The 13,979-nt window shown below is 44.2% G+C and overlaps 1 protein-coding gene across 2 annotated transcripts; it reads left to right on the forward strand.

Moving 5' to 3' along the window:
- The first annotated feature begins 12 nt into the window (after positions 1 to 12).
- NFS1 (NFS1 cysteine desulfurase) lies at positions 13 to 13,603 on the forward strand. 2 transcript variants are annotated; one of them, XM_059827086.1, is made up of 14 exons: positions 13 to 80; positions 139 to 180; positions 293 to 353; positions 1,250 to 1,366; positions 1,982 to 2,065; positions 2,729 to 2,881; positions 3,795 to 3,888; positions 5,900 to 6,034; positions 7,459 to 7,616; positions 9,055 to 9,160; positions 9,341 to 9,422; positions 10,853 to 10,936; positions 11,063 to 11,152; positions 11,799 to 13,603. In XM_059827086.1, exons 1-14 carry the CDS (start codon positions 13 to 15, stop codon positions 11,860 to 11,862), a joined length of 1,338 nt encoding a protein of 445 aa, XP_059683069.1. In that variant the 3' UTR covers positions 11,863 to 13,603. The 2 variants fall into 2 exon arrangements, with proteins under 2 accessions (XP_059683069.1, XP_059683070.1); XM_059827087.1 differs by lacking the exons at positions 13 to 80; positions 139 to 180 and having other exon boundaries at positions 288 to 353.
- Positions 13,604 to 13,979: the final 376 nt, after the last annotated feature.

A 13,979-nucleotide genomic window follows, 5' to 3' on the forward strand; every position in this document is an offset into this window, starting at 1 on the left:
CACCCCGCCGCCATGCTGCTGTGGCGGTGCCTGGCGGCCCTGCGGGCGGTCCCCGCCCCCCGGCGGCTCTCGCTGGCCGCGCTGCGGCCGGGACCGGCCCCGGGACAGGGAGCGGCACCGGCACCGGGGCCAGGTAAGGCCGCGGTGGGGGCGCAGCCGCTGCCCGGGCGGGGGGCCGCGGCGGCGAAGCCTGAGGCGCGGGCAGGCCCGGCCGGCGGAGCGCGGGCCCGGCGCTCCCGCGGGCGGCTGACGGCGGCTCGTCCTCCCCCCCCTCCCTCCCCTCAGGGCGAAGCGGCGATGGAGGCGGCGCCCTGCGGCCGCTCTACATGGACGTCCAGGCCACCACCCCGCTGGTAAGGGCCGGGCCGCGCTGGCGCCGCCGCCTGTCCCGGCCTCTCGCGTTCTCGGCCTCGGAGCCCCCCGCTGCCCGCGCTCCTGCAGCCGCTGCCTCGCCCCGGGCCCGCGGGTTCCCCCGGAGGGCGGGGGGTGCAGGGGGAAGGGGAGAAACAAGCTTGGTTTCCCTTCCCATCCCTTCCCATCCCTTCCCATCCCTTCCCATCCCTTCCCATCCCTTCCCATCCCTTCCCATCCCTTCCCATCCCTTCCCTTTTTCCCGGAGCGCTCGCGCGTTGCCCCACTTCGGGGCTCCCCCTGCGCTCCCGGGAAGGGCCGTGGGCAAAGCAGCATCGTTCGAATTCACCGCAACGCCAGACGCCTTCGTGTGGGGCCCGGGGCAGCCCCGGCCGTCCTCCGAAGGGCCTTTAACTCCGCCGCGACAGCCTCCTGGCTGCCGGCTCCCCCGCCGCGCCCCGGGGCCGCAGGGGCTCGCTGCCTCCTTCGCCTTCGGGGGGAGCGGCAGGGCCGCCCTGGAGCCTGGGGGTGGCTATGGCTTTGAGGGGCAGCGAGAAACTCGTTTAACCCAAATACTTCCCTGCGTAATTTCTCCAGACGTCTTAAGACCTTGTATTTTTTCCACTCAGAAAATCACGTTCTTCTGTGACCGTCTTGATGCGGATCCGGGTTACGTGCGACGGCACAGAACGTAATTGCCGCATACTCGTATTTGCCGGAGGCTGTGTCGTATATAACGTGCGATAACCTCAAGTTTTCAAGATCCGGCCTGAGCTAAACCCAGACACTGCAGCAGAAGTGCTGCTAATCCTGGGGCAGAGGGAGGTGGGGGCGTGCGGAGGGGACAGAGACGCTTTTCCTTCTCCGTTTTGAAGGCTGGGTGGTTTGTGTCCCGCAGGATCCCAGAGTCCTGGACAGCATGCTCCCGTACCTGACGGCCTACTACGGCAACCCCCACTCCAGGACTCATGCCTACGGCTGGGAGAGCGAGGCCGCCATGGAGAAGGCGAGGCGGGTGAGTCTTTGGCTCTCCGCAGTCGTAGCGGTTTTCCTGCTGGCGAGGAAATTCAGTGTCGAAAGACAAGCAAAAGCAATGATAAATCTGTTGTAGTTAGTTAGTTCTCTGTGGGCTGGATTTAGCAGCTTCCTCTTTGCTTAGCTATACTTTAGCAGCTTTATTGCGAGGGAAAAAAGTGAGATTAGAGCAACTGAAACGGCAGAAACCAATACGTTAGGCAAAGGTGTCTCAGGATTTTGATTTCCTGAGGTCACAAGTGTGCTGCTGCAGTAATTGGGGTAACTTCATGTTTTATCAGTCTCCTAATCTTAGGTATGGGTCTCTGTCATTGTTTTTGAAGTAATATGTACTGGGTTTTTGTCTACTTAACTTTTCTGTTCTTTTATGGCAGGCTAATGCTTAATACCACTACTGCTAATGACTATGAATTCCTTATGTATTTTGTATTAGCGCACATGTTTAGACTATTGTACCTGTAGCATAACTTTGATACGAGCTGTAATCCTCTCGAGACTCAAGGGGGTATTCTTGAAAACATTTTGCATGCGTTTTGCTATGGTGAATTCATTGTGTTTTATCTTAACAAATCAGATTTGTAATTTTTTTAAACAGCAAGTTGCGGATTTAATAGGAGCTGATTCAAGGGAAATTATATTTACCAGTGGTGCAACAGAATCAAATAATATGGCAATTAAGGTAAAAGGTTTATACTGATAGTTATTTATTATATTAAAATTACACTCTTAAGAACTGTATGCATCTTTCAACAGTTTAAATGTTAATATGTTGGCCTAGTTAGCAAATATTTGCATTGCTGGATTTACTCCTTGTGGTGTTCTGCTACATACATGGAGGAAGTGCTGGGATGTTTTGGTGCCCAGGACATGGTTTGGAGGACAGAGTATAATACGCAATGTTTGTCTTACATACACCAAATACAATCCTTCTGCTTACGTAATTAAAGTCTTTATCATGAAAAATAGTGGAGATGCAGATTACAAACTTTTCTGTCTAAGACTAGGTAGTGTTTTAACCTTTGGTATGTGCTTGTTCAGGCTTCTCATTTTATATGACTCCATTGCAAATGTTTTCAAAAAAGTATTTCGTGTTAATAGTGTCTGGAACGTATATCAGTTAACGTTTTCGCAGGCTTTTTGAAAAGTGAGATGTTTTGGAAAATGAGTGCTGATGGAAATATGTCGTGTAAATTACATCAGTACCTTTTAGATTCACGACTTTGGGACAAACAGGGAAGATCCAAATGAATTGTATCTAAATACTAATTTCTTGTTTCCGATCATTTTGTGTAAAGCTTGCTTTCTTCAGTGGTCTGACGGCAGATTTCTTTTTGCCTGACAGGGTGTTGCAAGGTTCTATAAATCCAGAAAAAAGCATATCATTACTACACAAACAGAGCACAAGTGCGTGTTGGATTCTTGCCGTTCCTTGGAGGCAGAAGGTTTTCGGGTCACATATCTACCTGTTAAAAAAAATGGGCTCATAGATTTGAAGGTAGGTTGTTTACTGACAGAAAGAAAGTTAAAATGGAGGAGGTTTTTGCTTTAGATTGATGCTCAGGAGGACCTTGTGTCCTCTCGATGATAACGAGGAAAGGATGATAAATATCACAAGGTAGAATGAGAGTCACAGTCAAATCTGTGTCACAGTTGGGAGAAGGATTTTCTGTTCTGTCTGGTGCTCCACCAAAACATCCATCTCTCATCCCACCCTTCACCTGCTGTCATTCATACCCATGCAGGTGGAGCTGTTGCATACCCTATAGAGAGCCCAGTACATGGCTGGGATGGAGCTGGCTTTGATACAGGAGTTAGTGGTGAAATTTCATGACCTGAGCTACTCAAGGCATCGGACACAGTGATTACGATACTCCCTTCTGATTGCTGTCCGTGAACAGACCCTTATGGGTGTACTGGCCGCAGTCCTGGGATTTAGAAGTTCTGTATGCTTATTGCATTGTTTCTGTCCTGTAATACAGGACAGCATCAGTTTTATTTCTAGCCCTGTCATCTGCCTTGGAGAGATGTATGTATGTGGTGGGGCGGAGGGATCAGGCCTGCAGGCGCAGAACTGTAGTCATGTTCTCCAAGAACTTTGCTGGCAGATTCCTTTTTTTGCATGATGCTTTCTGGTATATAGTGCAGTTCCTTTATAGCCAACCTCACTTTGTCTAGATGTGGCTTCAGCTGTTTCGTGGGTGGTTAATTCGTTAAAGAAAATAGTTCAGAGGAATGTATGAGGCACAGAAAAAGCCTGTTCTGACTTGATTTAATCAAGTCGGGTGGCACGGTGCATACCAGGGGTAGGATATGCAGAAATGCAATTGATCACACTCCTCTGAAGGTGTGCACAGGAATCTTGCTTCTGCTGTTAGTCACAACTTCTGTCTGTTTGAATATTTCACCAGGAGTTGGAGGCTGCGTTCCAGCCAGATACAAGTTTGGTTTCTGTAATGACTGTGAATAATGAAATAGGAGTAAAGCAGCCAATTCGTGATATTGGTAAGTACACCATGGCTTCCAGAGGCCAGCTGATGTCACTTCTGCTTCATTTTACTTAATACTTTCATAGCCAAGTGCTATTGATGCAAAAGATTAGGTGTAGTATAGTTAAGGAATAAGTAATAATGCTGTCCCAAATAAAAAAACTTATTTTAAAAGGGAAATGAGGACGAAATTCAGTAATTTTACAGTGAGATTGCAGCAATTACAGCCTTGTAGTACAGATCAGCTGCAGTGTTTCTAGTTTCATTCTGAATTGTACAATGGATAAAAAAATTGTACAGAATAACTGGCCAAATTGAGTTTACATACTATAATGGTTTATTGAGCAATTACAGTGTTTAAGAGGAGGAATGTGCGGAATTTGGGGCGGGAGGCGATGGTGAGCACCCCACTTAGACACCCCTTCCCCCCAGTATTGCCATATACAGTCATGAACAATTGGTTTGGCGGTCAAAAGGCTGCTGAAGAGCCAGGTCTCTGGAACAGGAGGCAGGGAGAGGGTGAGCCAGGCTCTGAGCAGGCAGATGGAGAGACAGGGACCTCAAAGCAGGGGAAGGGAGAGCTGGAGAACCAGGCTCGTTGGAGCAGGCGGGGTGAGCGGGTGGCCCACATATGCAGCTCCCTGGATCCCACAGTGATTCCTTGATAACGTTCTCCATGACAGTGACAAAACACCCCCCCTCCTGCCCCCTTCGTTTTCAAGATGTCCTTTCATAAGTTGTTTGAGTTTTTAGACAGGTTTTAGGCTTTGGCTTCTGTCCTGGAGTTTATACTGCATGGGTATTGTTTTCGCAGGCTGTGGCAGGCATCTTACCCTGTTGTGCAGCTTGCTTAGCTGCTTGTCCTCTTGCTTAGCTGCTGCATTTTTTTTTTTCTTTGTTATGCTCAAAGCAGCATTTTTCCCGAGGCGCTTCAAGATTATCTTTCTTCATTGACAAGTAATTGACCATCAGTGAGTTACTTATAGGCCTGAGGACTCTTATTTCCTCCTGTGCTTACATTGTCAAGGCCGTTACTGTTGTCCCACGCTTAAATGCCAGAGACACCTGGTACCAAGTCCTGGTTCCCACAGTAAGTTCTCATAACACCTTGGTAACAGGTCTAACAGGCCAGGACCAGGGCCTTGCAGAGTTAACCTAAGGCCCTGTTAGCGTGCGGCCTGTGGCCTGATATTAGCGGTAGCAATGCCATTCTTGCTGGACCACAGGAGGACGACTTCTCCTGTGAAAGATAATGCTGAACTTGTTGTGCAAAGGAGAGGTCTGGGATGCAGCTGTGCTAGGTACGGATTCACTGGAAGACAAGTTGTGAGTTTTTTGATGACAAAAATAAATAGTATTTAAGTTCACTGCCCATGAACATTACATTATTTTGCTCCTTAGTGTATTTGAGCTCTGAATGCAAAAACATTGATGACAGGCTTGAGTGATTTCAGGTGGGAGTAATCAGCATGTGTGAGGACCAGTGACAATTCTGAGAACATTTTTGAAGCTGAGTATTGCAAAACTTGGAAAATAGAGGAAATGGCATAAGAATACTTGGCAAGTGTAAACTTGGAAGTAAGGCTGGCTTGTACTGGACTGGTGTTGAGAAGAAAAAGAATCAAGGAAAAAAAAATTAATTTTGTCCAGCTGTAGAGTCATCCCTGTGGGGAAACTCGGATGTCCTGTGCAGCCATTTGTACTCAAACTTGGTAGGTGTGGGTTTGGAAACAGTCTCTCTTTTTAACAGCAGAAGACTTTAACTTCTTAACTGAAGAAATTCACTGTAGTCTTACCTGCTGACCTGCCTAAACCTGTGCCCAGCTAGACGTCAGCTAAGATAGCTCCTACACAGCTTTAGACACTTTACTGTAAAAGAAGTATGACAGCATCCATTTCTTCCTTTGTCACCTCAGAACTGGTCCCTGCTATAAAGTGATGCTTTAGATTCATTGTTGGAATCCCTGGAATCATAACGATTAGATGAGATAATATGGGGTTTTTTTGCTTTTGTGTTTTTATTACAGGTGAGATCTGCCGCGCACGTAAGGTTTTCTTCCACACAGATGCTGCGCAAGCAATTGGTAAAATTCCTATGGATGTCAACGACATGAAAATTGATCTAATGAGCATCAGTGGCCATAAGATTTATGGGCCCAAAGGTACTTACTGAAGTGCTTTTCTAGAGAATTGTTGTTTCCATGCCTACCTTAAGATAACTACACAAGGCATGAAGTCAAACCTGTCATAGTGACTGTTACTTAAACTGTAGAAAACTACTCTGAGACTGGTATTGGACTGACTTTGGAGTAGTTCAGGCACTGCTGCCAGACTTCAGAGCTGCGGTAAGTGGATCTTCAGTGCTGATGGGTTGTGAGGTGGCTTCACCGAAGGAAGAAACAGTATCTTATAATGGTGGCAGTATTAGGAGGAGTGGCTTTTCGGGAGTCATCTGCTCGGTGTGAAGCAGCGTTGGTGCTGAAACGGTTGAAATGAAATCACTGGGTTATAGGGCAAAGTTTAGACCCAAGTGTAACTTGCAACAAGGAAATCAAAAGGTAACTGGAAAGTTTAAATTCTTGGTGATTTTGGTTGTCTTCTACTTCCAATGGCTTCTTCCCCCCAACCCCACTTGTGCATCTTCTCTGCAGAATGGGGTTTAAAATCCAGCTATGGATTTTCTAGTTGACTCCCAAATAGTACAAGTTCAGCTATTATCAGTGTCACGGTCCATTTAATTTGTAAACGGTGGATGTAGAAAGACAGAAATCACGTTTGCTGATTCTGTGTGCTCTTCAGAAACAAAAGGCAAGGTTATTTTTTCAGTATGTCTTTTTCTGTACGAGCTCTCCTGAGAGCTGAAGACACATCTCTGGACGAGGACTAAGTTTTCAACCGATAGCTTTGGGCAGATGACATACATAAATTTTCACAACTTCTTATGACCAGAAGTTGCAACCATTCTTCTGTGGTGACAGTCACTCATTAGGTATGCCAAGGCACATGAAGACATGGAAATCAAGTTTCTAGGTGAGGAGACTAGAGGGTGAAATTGGCTGACTGTCAAAACTGGCTCATCTAATCTGCCCATTGGAAGTTGGTGCCACTGATGAGTCTCCCTAATGAGAAGAAAGGGAGAGGACTCCTGGGACTGCTGCTGGCCTGGTAATCCAGGGAAAGGAGTTCTTCTAGAGCTTTCAGTTAGACCGTCAGTAAGGGAGCATCAATGAATAAAATATCTGCATGTAAAAACTTCAGTGCAAAGGAATGAACTTCAGCTGTGCACAGGAATTGTGGGAAGTAAGGGAAGTACTGAGTCCTTAGGTGGCTGAAGCACGCTGGGAGAAACTGAGCTTCTCCCATGGCTGAAGCTCTGAGAGCCTGAATGAAGAGAAACATGAACAGCGGGAACAAACACCATTGCCTAGAAAATGCTGTACTTCTGTATGTGTTCACCACATTTTTCTCCAGTGAGGTGTCCAAATATGTTTGCTGTGGAAATCAGGAATGTTTCCAAACCTTGGAGTCCTTTTTCATAATTTCAGAACTGTGGGTGTGTACTGAAACAGTTTTCCTTGTTTTCAAGGGGTTGGTGCTATCTACGTTCGCCGTCGACCGCGTGTCAGGCTAGAACCCCTGCAAAGTGGGGGAGGCCAGGAGAGAGGACTGCGGTCTGGGACTGTGCCCACTCCTTTAGCAGTGGGCCTGGGGGCAGCGTGTGAAGTGGCACAGCAAGAGATGGAGGTATGTGGGAGAAGATATTTGTCCTGGATTCCAGAAAATAATATAACAGGGCCAGTCTAGATTCCTTAGGTCTTTTTGTGTCAGTGTGCCTGAATTAAATTTGATTCTTGTGTTTTAACATAAAGTAAATGCTTTGAGATCTTCAAGGATGTTTTTGGGTAATTGCAAGTTGATTTTCAGCTTTCTTAAGTTTCTTTTTTTCTTGAAGTGGTTTGAATCATGGTTTCCTACAGCAAGTTTACAGTTGCCAGTTTTAGTGAAAAACTGCCCGAAGTGCTTGTACTCATCTCTCCATTCTGCACATGTGTATTAGCAGCATCTCTGAATTGGAATAAATCATGTTCCTGTAATCTATATTGAAAAAAATAAGACTTCCTAGTCCATTATCATACCTATTAAATGTATGTAAGTTCAAGTTTACTGCAGCTTTGCAACTAAGAATATTTTTTTCCTAGCTTGGACAGTAAAGTTTATTTGCTAGGTTTGGTGTCTAAGCCTCTGTGTGCTGCTATATTTGTTCGTGGGCACCAATGCATTCTTTACAGCTGGAATGTAACATCCTTTAATATATTGCCAACGGGATGCATAAGCCAGATGTCTGTACACATAGGATCAAGCTGCTTCCTGGGAGATGGGCAGAGATCTGCCATCTGAGCTGGGTGGTTATGGAAGCCTTGTTAGAGGCTGGAGAGCCTGTAGAGCCTGAATTCTGCACGGGCCTCAGATCTGGATTCTCTTCCTTGCCTGGCAGAGATTTGGCATTTCTAAGCCAAGTGACCAAGTACTATTTGAGATAGCCTTGTTTTCTTCTAAAGCTTTTTCAAGCATGTAAACAAGCATGACATGCACGTGTGCGTCTGGCCGTTTCTGTGCACCGGAGCTGATACCGTACCTTACTGCCTTTTTAGTGTAAGTGACCATTTTTTGGTCTAGAACGAGACACTGCACATGGGCAGTTCTCCTTGCATACATTACGTGTTGTAAAAGCTGAGTTCACAGTAATTTGCGAGTCCGTATCTTTATGTAGTACAGTTTGAGAGCTCCTAGGGAAATAAGGAGCACTTACCATAGTAGATGCCCTTTCTTGTGCTGCAAAATGTGTCATCTTATGCATTACCTAACTTGTCTTTAAACACAAAAAACTTGGTGCTTTTATGAGAGTCACTTTGGCAGCTTATATATATAGATCTTTCTGAATGGTTTGGAATATTTTTGAAGGCTGAGCTAGCTAGGACCAAACTGGTAATTCTCTTTTAAAACAGTCTCTAGAGTAGGCAAAGTTTGACAGTTTCTTTTTAAGTTTCAGATGTGTTCTTTCCCTAGTCTAACCAAACCCAGCTACTTCACTCTGCTCACGGCTGGTTACAGAAAGCAGTTTGAGTGAGGTCAAACTGTATACTGTTTATTGTTTTGTTCTCTTTTCTGGTTTCTTCGCTAGTATGACCATAAGCGAATCTCACAACTGGCAGAACGACTGGTTACAAAAATAATGAGTGAAGTTCCTGATGTGGTTATGAATGGAGATAGAGAGCATCGCTATCCAGGTAACGTTAGCAAAATCCTGAGCCCGTTAGAACTGTCTAGTTCCGCAGTGTTAATGGCCATGACTGAATGATGCGCTTTAGCTACACATTGTGTAAGTACTGCCATGTGGAGTAGGATTTGCCCTAGATTTCAGTTGATGGAAGGTTTTTTTGTTTTGTATTTCATTTGTTTGTATGTAGGATGCATCAATTTGTCTTTTGCATATGTGGAAGGGGAGAGTCTTCTCATGGCTCTGAAAGACGTGGCTCTGTCTTCAGGAAGGTAGGTGGAATGTGTGGGAAGGATAGCAGTATATTTGGGAGAGAAAAGTAACATCTGCTAATGGAGGTACAAACTAAGGAGTGGTCTGCTCTGTGCCCTGTGTTTGCATATTCAGTTAATGAGTCAGCCTGGCATTGATTGCATTCTAAGATGGTGTTTCTCTGAAGTGGCACGTTTCAAATGAAGGTCAAATTTACTCATTCTGGAAGGAAAAAAAACCCCACCCCCCAAAAAAAACCCCACCCCCCAAAAAAAACCCCAAACAAAGCCAGAAAAAACAGCCTAGAAATTCCTACCTGCTAGCCTTGCAGACTGGCTACCTGCGATCTGAGTAGCCTTGACTTCTAACTGCTGGTGACACTTTTGTTGTAAAGGCTACCAGCATTTGAGCAGCTTCTGTCCTTCAGCAGAATTTCACACGAGTGGCAGATCGTAACTAGAATCTAGCGAGGCTGGACAAATACCTGAATTGAATTAGCTCATAGTGCCTGTGTTTAATGCAAAAGCAGAAAGAAAATTGAATACACTTTTATGGACTCTGCAGGAGTGACGAGTAGTGTTTCTGTTACTAAGACAAGCATGATGCTTATGATGAATTTAATGGAGAGTAAAGATGCCCTTCTTTCCTCACCTTTGAGAACAAAGAGGTCAGCATATCTTAATTAGAAATATGTTGGCACTATGAACAGGAAGAACAAGTTTCCACATGACTGTCTCTGAAGCGGAACACTTTTGTAATTTGAAAATCTCTTCTGAGGCTCTGCTTTGTGCACCAGAGAGCTGTAAACAGCTCTCTGGTTTGTGCTGCATGTTGCTACCTGTAAAAATTGCGCAGCAGCATGTAACCAGTTTTGCCTACTGCTTCAAGATGGAAGTTCTCTCTACTGATGACTGTAACTAAATCATCTTGCTCTGGATTCCTCTGTGCACTGTTTTTCATTTATTTGTTCTGCTGCCGAACAGCAGCTTGTGAAGTCTTTTTTTTCTTTTTTTAATGCTGTTGTTGGTATGTTACCTTCTCTGGCTAGTTCTGTCTCGGCTCCTTTGTCTTTTTTTCATAGCTTTCACTTTAGCTACCTCTTAGTCTGCATTCCCACTGCTTCTGTTTGGCATTGTGTTTATTCTTACTGCATTATCTGTGTTCTCTCTTTTTACCTCATGCTCCTAAGTTATTACCCTCATTCCCCTCTAATGCCTGCCCCTTCCATTCTTTTTCTTCAGCAGCAGAAATACCACTCTTCTTGCTTGTATTCACTGGTGGTTTCTAAGAGGCTGGGGAAGCTGATAGAGGTTGTTGTAAAGAGTCACAGTAATATTAAATGTCTGTAAGTGACCTGTTCTTTGTTGGAGGAGATTAGTGAAGTGTTACTTCAGTGTAGCATCTGCACACGAACAAAAGTTTGAAATTTTCCTGCCTTCCCGTTCCCCAGTGCTTGCACATCAGCTTCTCTGGAGCCTTCCTATGTTTTGCGAGCAATTGGAACAGATGAAGACTTGGCTCACTCATCTATAAGGTGCGTGGAGCCGTCTTCCCTAACGCTTCCAAATATTTTTCTTTTCTGCTAAAAGTAGGTGGTGGATTTGTTCCACCCCTCCATATGCACATTATTCTAGTCCTTAATGGCATTCTTTTGGTTTAGATTTGGCATCGGTCGTTTCACTACAGAGGAAGAAGTAGATTACACAGTGCAGAAGTGCATACAGCATGTTAAGAGGCTGAGGGAAATGAGGTGAGCCATCTTCCTGTTGAACATAAAGACTTCTTAGATTTGATAATCACTTGAAGAGTTGGAGTTAGTTGAAAGTAATTGTTTGCTTCAAAAATCTGGTGCTCTCTCTGTATATAAGCAAGCAGTCTTGCCAGAGTGGGTGGTGGGCCTGATCTTAACAGTAGTGACAAATTTTTAAGGAAAAAAACCCTGATAACAAACTTTCTCCCAGATCCTGCCTTTGTCAGGGAAAGAATACGAGTAGGGCAAGCAAGCCAGGGCAGTATCTAGAAGTTTCTAAGCCTGAGATGGTATTACTGAGTTTACGTATCAAGAATTTGTTTTGTTCTGGTGAAATTGCAAGACTCCTGACTCACTTGGACAGTGTCAAATGCGAGGGCTCAGTCTCTAGGAGACACAAGTACTTTATGCCTAAAGTGGGAGCAGGAAATGAGGTGGAGCACTGGCCCTCTCACCTCTCGTATTGTGGGCTGAGAACACAAACAAGGACTGGTAGTCTGAAGCTCACTGACCACCAGAAGGGGAAGATAGGTAGATAGGTATCTCCTAATTTCTTCTGTAGTTGATGACGTTGTCTGCTTGGTTATTGTTGCTGATGATGTCCTGTGCATTTTAGAGAGCCCTCATTTTTCTCCTTTCTTTACAGCCCCCTTTGGGAAATGGTGCAGGATGGAATTGACCTCAAAAGCATTAAATGGACTCAGCACTGAGAAAACATTTCTATCCGTGGACTAGATGTGGATTAAAATGCATTTTCTGTACATTGCTGAACAAATTATGCAGCACTTCTGTTTTTTGACACTTGCAATTTGACTGGAAAATTACCCTTTCTGATCACAAAGTCTAAGAAGCCAAAAATTAAACTAGTCTTTATCCTGGAGAAAGGCAGGATGATACAACACCCACTGTATTTTATATTGACACAGAGAAATTTATGCTAAAACACAATTTATTTGGAAGTGTATTTTCTAATAAGAAAATGAAATCAGTGTGTTACTCCTGGGCCAGCGGAATCCTGGTGAGAGGTTGTTGCTTCTCAGTGTAAAACATCCCGTGTAGCTGTTCTGTTTGCAGCACAGACCTGTTGCCAGCCCTCCCATTCTTACTGTTTGAGGGGGGCATCCTGCAACAGCGGCTGTTTCTGTGCTGCTCAGATGTGTTGTACTGCGAGAAATTCTCAGGAAGAAGCTTGGCATTTCTAGAGGAAAAGGATGCCTCAGTGTGGCTATGTGCCTTCACAGTTAAGTTGTAGGTGCAGTTAAGAACAAATTTTGTCCTGAAACTGAGTATTTTTGTCTCTTTTTTCCTTGGTTTTATCTTTATCTGGGTGATGCTTGTGCAGACCAGTGTGCATTAATCCAAAATGTCTTTCTGCGTTACAGTTTGTGATACAATGATGATGCACTTTGCTGTCCCCTCCATTGTGGTTTTTCCATGCATTTTTTTTCTAAGTAAGGAAAGAAAACTTGAATGACTGGGGGAGGAGGATAGGCAGAATATGTCAGCTTCAGTTGCAGTACCAGTTTAGTTGGAACACGAGTGGTAAAAGTGGTGGGGAGAGCAGATAAAATGCAATGTCTTAATACAGTCTGGGTTTTTTGTTGTTTTGGGTTTTTTTTTTTTCCTCCCCTTGTGATGAGTCCTTTGCTGTTGCTCAGAGTCGTTGGCTTCTGTCACTTCAGGGAGTTTTGCCCAGTCGAGCCTGGATGTTTTGTCTGGAAATAAGAACATGAGGCTTGGGAGTTTTCTCTGCGTGACAGACTGTACTTCTGTCTGACTAGAGACTTACATGGGAATCCATTCCCTGCAAATGCTGGGGGGAAGTGTCTGTTAAAAAGGGTTTGATGAGATTAATTCCTATCGGTGTTTCTCCTTTCTCACCTTTGTTGATCTTTCCAGTAGGAAACTTAATCCCTTATTACGAAGTGCCTTTGTTCCAGTTGCATAAGCAGACAGCTCTCAAATTAGTTTTGTTGATTGATGGATGCTGTATTAGCTGCTGAATTTAATATACCTTATAGACAGTATGTCTTCAGTTCTGGATGGTATCTACCTCGAGGATGAACCATGTCATGTAAAAGCTGAAGCTAAGTCTCACAAGGTGGATGGTGTTACAGAAGCTTATTCTTTTTTTGTTACCAAGGTCAGCTGTGGTTGGTTGTAATGCAAAGCTAATCCTCAGTTGTTCTATTTGAAATTATTAGCTTTAGCAGTTTTAATATTGTAGGGCTGGCACCTTATATTTCATTACAACATTTTTAAAACTACCATATGCATAAATAGGTTTTAGAGGTGTTGTGTATATACTATGTTTTATCCTTGGGCCATATATGTTTTCTGGATTAAGCATGTGAAAACACTTTGTCAGCATGTTTTAGAACTATATGTTTATGAAATTGTTCTTTGTGTTTCATGGATGATAAAAAAAAATACAGATAAGACTTAAACTTGGCTACTTCCAGTATTTTCGGATCCACCAGCACAATCAATAAGTTGCTAAATTGCAGCCTTTCATTAGAGAACAGAGAAAGGTAAGTTTTCTGTGAACACTCGTAGAAGCTCTTTCTGCCATCAAGTTGACATTTGACTTTTGATGAGTTGTTCTTTTCAAACTCCATGCCTGATCTGATCTAATTTTTTTTAAAACTCAAATAGCTTAAATTGTGATTATTTTGAGAAAAGGGAGCCCCAAATCTTGAAGATTCTGAGCACCTCTTATGTGCTAAGATTTAAAATATAAATTCTGCATGTAAAGGTTTGGGCAACTCATTCACACTCTTAACAAATGTTTGTTTGACAATGCTCATAGGACAAGATGAGGAAAAAT

The sequence above is a fragment of the Gavia stellata genome, chromosome 20 (assembly GCF_030936135.1).
Source record: "Gavia stellata isolate bGavSte3 chromosome 20, bGavSte3.hap2, whole genome shotgun sequence".
NCBI classification, from domain to species: Eukaryota; Metazoa; Chordata; class Aves; order Gaviiformes; family Gaviidae; genus Gavia; species Gavia stellata.

Bases quoted from the DNA above. Each gene is read 5' to 3' on its own strand.
- NFS1 (XM_059827086.1), top strand. From the start codon at position 13: ATGCTGCTGTGGCGGTGCCTGGCGGCCCTGCGGGCGGTCCCCGCCCCC. The intron at 1,367-1,981 runs GTGAGTCTTTGG...TTTTTTAAACAG, and splicing joins CCATGGAGAAGGCGAGGCGG to CAAGTTGCGGATTTAATAGG. The intron at 6,035-7,458 runs GTACTTACTGAA...CTTGTTTTCAAG, and splicing joins TAAGATTTATGGGCCCAAAG to GGGTTGGTGCTATCTACGTT.